Source organism: Cucumis sativus, chromosome 7 (genome assembly GCF_000004075.3).
Source record: "Cucumis sativus cultivar 9930 chromosome 7, Cucumber_9930_V3, whole genome shotgun sequence".
Taxonomy (NCBI): domain Eukaryota; kingdom Viridiplantae; phylum Streptophyta; class Magnoliopsida; order Cucurbitales; family Cucurbitaceae; genus Cucumis; species Cucumis sativus.
Genome location: NC_026661.2, coordinates 13,182,798 through 13,191,956, shown reverse-complemented (window position 1 = coordinate 13,191,956; position 9,159 = coordinate 13,182,798). Strand labels below are relative to the sequence as shown.

The window sequence follows — 9,159 nt, the reverse complement described above, 5'->3', positions numbered from 1 at the left end:
CTTGCACCTAAGCTCTTCTACAGTCTTTTCATATTCTTCCTTTTCTTTCTTCGCCTTCAAGGGTTTTGCTGACGCATATACGACGACGTCGACATTAGGGTATTGCCGGCATGTTGACCTTGTCGGCAAATCATGCGTTGACCAAAGTTCTACGCCGACGTCGTCTCGTTTCTACATCATCATTACCTTTTACAACGCATCATTTATGACGCCTGTGTCGATGTGTTTCTCGACGTCGTCGAAACTTTCGCCAACGCACAAGGGCTTTTTGGCGACACATTTCTGTGTCTGCAAAACCCTAATTTCTTGTAGTGTGACAAAAAAAATTTAGAAAAAAGTAACCCATAGCACGAATTTTTTGCATATTGTAAATATGACAAGTAATTAGATATATCAAGTAACTCTTTTAAATTGTCTAATTTTGTAATGAAACCTTGAAAGTAGTCGTGATGCGATCTATGGTTGAACTTTATCAAATAGACAAGTATACACTTTGGTAAAACTGAGTTAGCCTAGACCAGAGTTAAATAGATGAATGTCTATTTTAGGGAAGGTTTAGTTGAAACTTTGTTTGAGAAAAGGATCATTAGGAATTCGACCAAAGTTTCACATTGGTTAGATAAGATTGTCATGGGTACATTAGCTGTACTTTATAATTTCAATTGATTGAAAGTATAAATGAAGTCTTTATTTAATTAAGCATGTTAGGATCTTTAAAATAAATACGATGACTTATGGTTGTTATGTGATTTAACACCTTATAAAGAGACATTATGAATTAAACATGAATCTTAAATTTCTTATTGGAAAGGAATACTAGTTAGGTTTACCAGACTCGATCTTCAAATATTTTGATGCATATTCTCATTTGACTAAAATATTTGAATTAGTGACTATAAAATGCTCGATAGGATTTGTATCATATATCACATGGACATCAAGAAGTCATTTACTCAAAGTTATTTGAGCTGATTATGTGAATATTATTTGTTAATATTCTTTGATACACGTGTTTGAGCTGATTGTGTGAATATTAGCTGTTAATATTCTTTGATACATGTGTTTACTCAAATTTATTTGAGTTCATTGTGTGATTATCTCTTGGTATGTTGATGATATATTGATTTTTTATACAAACATGATGTAAGTTACCTATGTTCTCACAATTTGAAATGGAAGATTTAGATGAGGGTGATGTGATACGTGATATTAAAATAAGAAAAACTGAAAATGAAATTTCTTTATATCAATCACACACTAAAATATGTTAAGAGATTTGAATTATTTGATAATGCTGAGGTAAGAAACACATTGTGGTGCTAGTACGAGTCTTAAAGAAAAATAAGGAAGATAATGTTTCTCAATATAGAAGTAGTGCATGCAAAACCTGATAATATAGAATGACGAAGGTTTAATAATTGTTGTGTTCTTAATGAGAGATGTACCATTGTGTGGGACCATCCGTATGAGTGACTTAGAAGCTTACTCGAGATGTGTACCATTGTGGAGGACTTCTATGTCAATATTTCTTTATTATGATTCACAAGTTATCATAGATATTGCTAAGAAAAACGTATTTAATGCCAAAAGATGACATATTCACTTGAGACATATGGTTGTAGAACAACTGTTGAAAAAAAATTATTGAAAGAGAAAACTATCTCGTTGGAGTATAGTATGTGAGGTCTAAGAAGAATTTAGCCAATCCTCTATTAACTAAAGACCTAACAAAGAGAGGAATTCTAATGATCTGAACAAGTATGAGACTCAAACATTTGATGGTCCATAGTCCTTTATTTGGTGATCTATTATGATAGACTTGATGTTCCGTAGCCTTGTATTATCGGTCCAAATACAAACTTGATGGACAAAACCAAAACCTTTAAAAATTTCATAGCCCTTATCTGGGTGGTCCTCGTATAGACTTGATGGACGGTAACTGTAATATCTTCATAGCTCAATTTTCTAATGGTTTGTCTTTGACAGACTTGATGAAGTTGATCTGGTATGGACTAGATGTGAAGTTTTCTTAACATAGTTTTTGAGTGGTCTATTGTGATAGACGGAATAAAGCAATAAACGTGATTGCATGAAAGCTTGGTCGCTTTTAATAATTTGAAGAATTATAAAAAAAAATTAAGATTTTTTAAAAAAAGATTTCACGTTGACCCGAGTTCTATGTTGGCCTTAAATAACACACTTTTTTATTGTGGAATCGATGGAAATTGAAGAAGTAAAACGCGTTATGGAGATCTCAACCATAGTTATTGAACATTTAAAAGGTTAACTTACTTTCTTTAATTAGATTGTTGTCATATCTGAATGCATCAATTTAAATAAAAAAATATTGATGTTTTATACTTATTTCTTTTATAAAAGAAAATGTTTTATTATTGTATTAACTGGAATGCTAGTCCATCATGTAAGATTAATAGGAATGACTGTCATTGTAATGATTTACCCGTTAATGTTACAATTGAAAATTAATGACAATAATGATAATAATAATTGTTATTGTTTTGATGGTTACAGATATTATAATCGTCTTATGGTTATAATGTTACGTTTTTAATACGTAATTGTTTTTCTTTTCTTATAAATTTGAGAAAAAACATTTGGTGTGGTGTGGTTCTTCTCCTTTTTTTCCAAACTTTCGATTTTCTTTAAGCAAGATTTTCTTTGATTTCATTTGTTATTTCAGCGAGTGCACGCTTGAGTTGAGATGTGTTAATTTTAGGGAGTAACCAACATATATGATTTATAATGATGTTACATCAAATTTTCCTTTCAAGGCAGTGGATCGTCTTCCACCATACAAAATAATCAATATTCGTTTTTAATATCCAATTGCCTAAACGAACTCCTATTTACTTTGTTTGGACTTCATTTTTCTTTACACGCTTTTAAATACTCATTGTAATCAATTTTCTTTTCCGTACAAATGAGAGTGGGAGGATTTAAACCAATGATCTCTTTAGTTATTTGTCTACCGTACTCATTATACTTGATTTCCTATAAATAAACTAAAATATCATTTGCTAGCACGATTAATCCATCCGAGATAACTCTTTTATAGAGTTATAATTACAAAATAATATAAGGTAAAAATCAAGGATTTGATAAGAGTAAGATCTGCCAAATTTGAAACCTATTCATTCGGGATTTTAAATCCCTACACCACACCTTTGAGCTAAAACAAAAAAGAGAATTTCTAAGAATCGTTCGAATATTTGCAAGGAATTGGAGGGGATAAGTGAACAGGAAGGAATGCAGAGGATGGTCCCTAAATATTATTATTTTAGTTTTTAGAATTCACATAAGCATTTCTATTAATTATGACTTGATTGTTCAATTTTGAAACGACTATATGATCATTAATATTAATTCAAATGGAAGTTAAAAGATTAAAACTATATATATAAAAGAAGAAGAAGAAGAAGAAGAAGAAGAAGAAGAAGAAGAAGAAGAAGTAGCAATAACAATTAGAATGAGAATGAACATTTTTTACAAGATTTTCTTATTATGGCAAGTTGAAAATAATGCAGCCGCAGATAGTTAATAAAAATAATTCATTTAGGAACTGAAGAACTTACAAAAGTACATCATATTTCAATTTTACAGAAAACCAAGAGGACTGAGAAAAGGAACATCATTCATTCAAGGTTATTAGAGCTTGATTCTGCACCAGATTTTTGGGTGTAATTGCCAGATCCAGGGATAAGGAACGAAAATGCATTGTCTGTGTTCTCGAATGGCGGTCGAGGAAACTCATGAAAGCCACCAAAATTACACGAATCGAAGTTCAAAGGTGAGAAATAACTAAGAGGATCATCAACACCACCTTTTGCATCTGCTATGGTTTCAACTGAGCTTCCTCCAGAAGCAATCGACCCAAAACTGAAATTTATACTCCCAAGCTTATTCGTTGTTTCATAGCGTTCTCCTCGATCACAGGACACGGTGGCTCCCTTCGACTCGTCGAGAGGAATTGCAGGAGTGTGGCCTTGGAAGAGAGCAATGTGTCCAAAGAGCTTGTCTTTCCTTGAGAAAGTAGTCCCACAAGAACAAAGCCACTTATCTTTCCCACAATGCTTCTCATGTGTTTTGAGATCAGCAATTACTGAGAATTTCTTAGAGTTGCATTTGCTGCAAGTGAAGCTTTTATCACAGTGAGTTCTCTTGTAATGGTTTTTAACACACAGAATAGTTTTCAAAGGTTGAAACTTCTTGTGATCCTTGTTCCGCTTGCAGCCGGTAAAGGGGCAGGAATACCTCTTAATTAGCATGGTCTCGGAACCCAATTCTTTGTTCGGCTTTGCAAGAGCAGCTGCGGTTTTATACTCATCACCATGGCCCCTCATGTGCATCCGTAAATTTGCATCTCTCTTGAACCCTTTTCCACATATTGCACAGAAGTGGGTGTGAGGAGCTAGAATCTCTTCTTTTTCTAGCTGCAATATTTCATATGAACCGGGTGGTAGGTTCTCGTGTTCATCTGCATCTTCTTCGTCCTTTGATTCGTGTTCTTCAACAGTCATGTTCTGTTCCTTCCCACACTTGCTACTTCCGTCCACTTGGGTTGGAAGCTCGGGGAGTTTAGTTCCATCACCATGTTGTGACTGAACACCACCATTGGTCCCGGGTCCAGATGCGAAAATAACCTTGTCAAACGGCTCCAGCTGCCCGACTGGAGGAACAGCAGCAGACAAGTTATGCTTTACAGATGGAAGCAGACTACCCGCAGTGGAGATTAACTGAACAATAATTGAAGTTAGATCTGCAGTTATCAGCTGTTGTTGCTGAACTACGAGTTCATCTGGCCTCCCAAAGACCTGGCCTCTTCGACCAACGATCAAATGCACGAGTTCCTGAAGCTGATGAATCTTCTGCTCAAGGAAAGAAAGATTATTTAGCATGGCCCTTGGGTCCCAATCTTGAATTTTACTGGCTAGAAGTGCTGCATTCATCTGATTACTATCTTTATCTAGGATTTCAATTTGTTGATTCGGGTTACAGGTTAGGGAGGCCTTCGATTCGGTCTGTTCTTGAAATTCTTGAAAAGGTTGATCCATAGCATAGTCTAAAATGGAAGTATCTGGCCATTTTTGTGGAGGTTGCTGAACATTACCATTAGGAAAAGAAGAAGATTTTGTCCAAACTTCAGAACTACACAAACTATCTTCAGGTTCCATCTCTAAAACCTTTTCTCTACTACAAAGATCAACAATGGTTGATTTAGATCTGCAACAAGTTACAAACAAATTCTCAAATTTAGTAAAATGAGGCAAATTTTGGTTCATCCCAGTTGATAAAGCTTTTTGTTTACCAGTTTTCGGTTTTTAAAAATGATGATTTATCTACAAAAGAGAATAAAAGTTCTTTGTTTTTTCTAATTTAATTCAGTACTGCTTCTAAAATATTGACCAAATATTGAAATTTGAAAAGTAGCTTTGGAAAGAAAAACATAATAAAAAAATGACTGCAATTTCAAAAGGGTATTTTAAAAAACTCAAATCTAAGCAATAAATAGTTCAGATAGCTTAATTTGTAAAGGCAGAAAACGAAAGCATAATCATGATCAACCCAAAAAACTAAAGAAACAAAGACAAATAAATCAGTTTTGGTAAAATTAATTCCCTTGAAATCAAATTTCCAAACCACAAAAGCATATTTAGATCACAGAAGAGTTCATGTATATTTAGATCACAAAAGAGTTCATGTTCATTGATCAAAAAGATAAAAAGGGAAAAAAGAATTAAGAATTCAAAAGGAAAGTCAAGTTCTCATAGTAAAATTCCCAAGTTGAGTCATCATCCTTACAAAGTCCTTCAATAATCCATTTCATTCAATTGATTTCACCCAAACAGAACATCCAACACATACTCCACTTATCAAATCTAAACCACAAAACAAATCCCAAATTCCAGATTAACATCAAAAAACAATCAAACCCATCTTCCAATCATAGCCACAAATCCCAAAATTGCAGCAAACAGAATCCAACCCAATTAACAGAGAACAAAAAGGAAAAAAAAAGAAAAGAAAAAGAAACAAACACCAATAAACAAAAGCAAGAAAAACTCAATCCAGAGAAGGCCGATTTGGAAAGAAATTTACCGATTTCAATCACTTCTACGATGGCTGCTCCAAATCCTAGAGAGAGAGAGAGAGAGAGAGAGAGAGAGAAAGAATGAAGTGGGTTTGTAACTAAAGAGGAAGAGGAGCAGTCTGTGAAGACTTTCTCGAGTCTGAGGTTCGAAAAGGGAATGGCTGAGGTGGGGTTTGGAAGATGGGTCAACCCCATGAATCAGAACCGTCAAAAGGGATTGAAGAAATCAGAGCCGTGGATTGAATGAGAACAGAGGATCAGAGGAAGAAGACAGGAAAGAGAGTGGAGTGGGACCCATACAAGTTGGATGATTCTTATTGGGAAATTGCAAAAAATAGGCCAAAAATTGGGTAGAAAAAGAGTTTTAGGATTGATTATAAAAAAGTTGAGATTTAGGACAAATTTGAGATGAAATGACAAAAATACCCTTATTTAATTTTACTTCACAGCTTTACTCCGATGTCGTTTATCTCACAAACATCTCGCAGGTTCTTAAATTCAAATGTTTAATCTGAAATGAAATGAAATTCAAACGTTAAAAGTCATCCTAAATCAATTCATTTCAAATTAAACATTTAAATTTAAAAACATGCGAGATGTTTGCGAGATAAAATAATAATAACAATAACTTGCTAACATCTTTTGAAACATCTCTAAGACAACCCTAAATCAACTTGAAACAATTAAAAATTATATTTGATTTATACATTTAATATGCAAATATATATACATGTAACACGATACGATTCAGATTAAAAAATAAAAATAAAACAAACCATAGTGCGTGAGATATTCGTCGGAGTAGATGATGATTGACAACGAACTAAAGCGGAAAGTTGACAAACTTTTTAGAGAGGAGAAGAATATTCGTCGGGTTAGCGAACAGATATTTGAGTTCTCCTCTCTCAAAAGTTTGTCAACTTTCCGCTTTACTTCGGTGTCGTTTATCCTCTACTCCGACGAACATCTCACGCACTGTGGTTTGTTTTATTTTTATTTTTTAATCTGAATCGTGTTGTGTTATATGTATATATATTTGCATCTTAAATGTATAAATCAAATATAATTTTTAATCGTTTCAAGTTGATTTAGAGATGTTTCAAAGGATGTTAGCAAGTTGTTATTATTATTATTTTATCTCGCATATTCTTAAATTCAAATGTTTAATCTGAAATGAATTGATTTAGGGTGATTTTTAACTATTGTTTTTTGTATCTCGCAATATCATAAACATTTTGTAGCTGTCAAACTTTAAATGTCGAAGACTAAATTAGTCATATACTTATTCTTCTTGCAACCTCAACCATTGTTGAATACATGCTACATGATACTTGTGCTCACATTGCAACTTCATCTCCACTCACATATTCTTCCTGCAAAAAAAAAAAACATTTTTTTGTACAAAAAGATTTAAATTTTCACTAGCATAACATAGGGTAGGGAGCAACATTCTCATGACTTCCCTTCGCCATGTTTCCACTAAATCAACTTATCTCATTCACATGATTATTTATAAAGACAACTCTTTTCAGATAGTAAACAGAGAAAGCCATTATGTCCTGCAAAGCAAATTAACTTTACAAAAGAGAAGAAACTTTATCATATTAGGAAATTCAAAAGTCACCCAACATTGCAAGAGAGACATGTGAGAATGATCCAAGACTACCCTACTAATTGAATGTTCATAGGTATTTAGATTACACAAAAGTGATGGAAGAGAAAAACATCCTTGGCAAAGAGGAAAGAAAGTTGAATTTTTTTTTTTTGCGACAAATGAAGATGCAGGTGAAGGTTCATTAAGCTCAGTATTCCACTCCCTAAGCATCTGAAGGACTCGCTCCTCCAAGACAGCAATGTCAGTAGTACGACTCTCCTTCCTTGCATTTTGAAGATTAGTGAATATCCCTTGAAGGTCATTAACACAATTCTTTTCTTTTTCCTTCAAAACCTAATGAGAAGTAGATTGATATTTACTCTTCAAACGCTTTGGCATTGATCCGTCTCTTTTCTTCCACCAAAATTATCTTAGCAGCAACTGAAAAAAAAGAAATCACAAAGAAGCACCAACCCTATATATAAAGTCCGTTCAGATTGCAAAACAGAATCTACCCAAAAGGAAAAAAATCATATGGGCTTTCGAAACAAATACATTTCTAATGCTACCATTGAATATTCATCCACTCCCTCTTACTCAGTTCAAAAAATAGGAGACTGAATTGGAAACAAGTAAAATTGTAACCATTATACCGATCATAAAATGATCACAAAATTTCACCTAAGCTAATCCATCCTTACCTAGGTCTCTATTTAAAATTTCGGCAAAATCTTAAACATGTTTTTCTATCATGTACTAATTCACCGTGATCTCTGTGTGCCATCATCAAAGATTCGACTCAGTAAGCGGTCTTTTGATTCAACCCTAATTCACGTATTAAAAAGGAAGAAAAACAGAAATAAACAAAGAATAGTTACCCACCAAATTGCTGAATATTTGAGTCGAAAATCAGAGGAAAGTTTGGAGGAAGAAGATTAGGGGTTTAGTTTTTTCCTTAGAGAAGTAACAAGTGTAGCTTTGGCTCTTTGTTCAGATCTTTTAGTTCACACCGGAGGAACGACGAACGACATCCGAGAAGCGATGATATGCACCGAAGTAGAAGGAGAAGAAAGCGAATGTGTGTGTGTTTTTTTCTTTTTTCTTTTTTTTGCGTTTTGTTTCTGCGTTGAGGAGAAGGAATGGAAGGTAAAATGAATTAAGGGTAATTTAACAATTCACACATAATTTGTCCTAGAAATCAACTTTTTAAAAATCAATCTCATAAATCTTTTATTCCTCCATTCTTGGCTTAATCTTTTATTCCTCCATTTTTGGCTTATTTTTGGTAATTTCCTATCAATCTTAATGTATATGAAAATTTCTTAACATTCATAATTGCAAATGTGATCGATTACTATTGTTAGAATTACATCAATTTTCATTATGAATAAAAAATTACAATATTGGATATCAATGATTTAGTTCATTTCTTTTCATTTATATAATAGTGAAGTAT

The 9,159-nt window shown here is 33.3% G+C and overlaps 1 protein-coding gene across 1 annotated transcript; it reads right to left on the bottom strand.

Moving 5' to 3' along the window:
- Nucleotides 1-3,458: 3,458 nt before the first annotated feature.
- LOC101220745 (protein SENSITIVE TO PROTON RHIZOTOXICITY 1) lies at nt 3,459-6,272 on the bottom strand. The gene is made up of 2 exons (XM_004139657.3): nt 6,118-6,272; nt 3,459-5,241 (listed from the first exon to the last, which is right to left on the bottom strand). Exon 2 carries the CDS (start codon nt 5,190-5,192, stop codon nt 3,654-3,656), a length of 1,539 nt encoding a protein of 512 aa, XP_004139705.1. The 5' UTR covers nt 5,193-5,241; nt 6,118-6,272; the 3' UTR covers nt 3,459-3,653.
- Between the last annotated feature and the right edge of the window lie 2,887 nt (nt 6,273-9,159).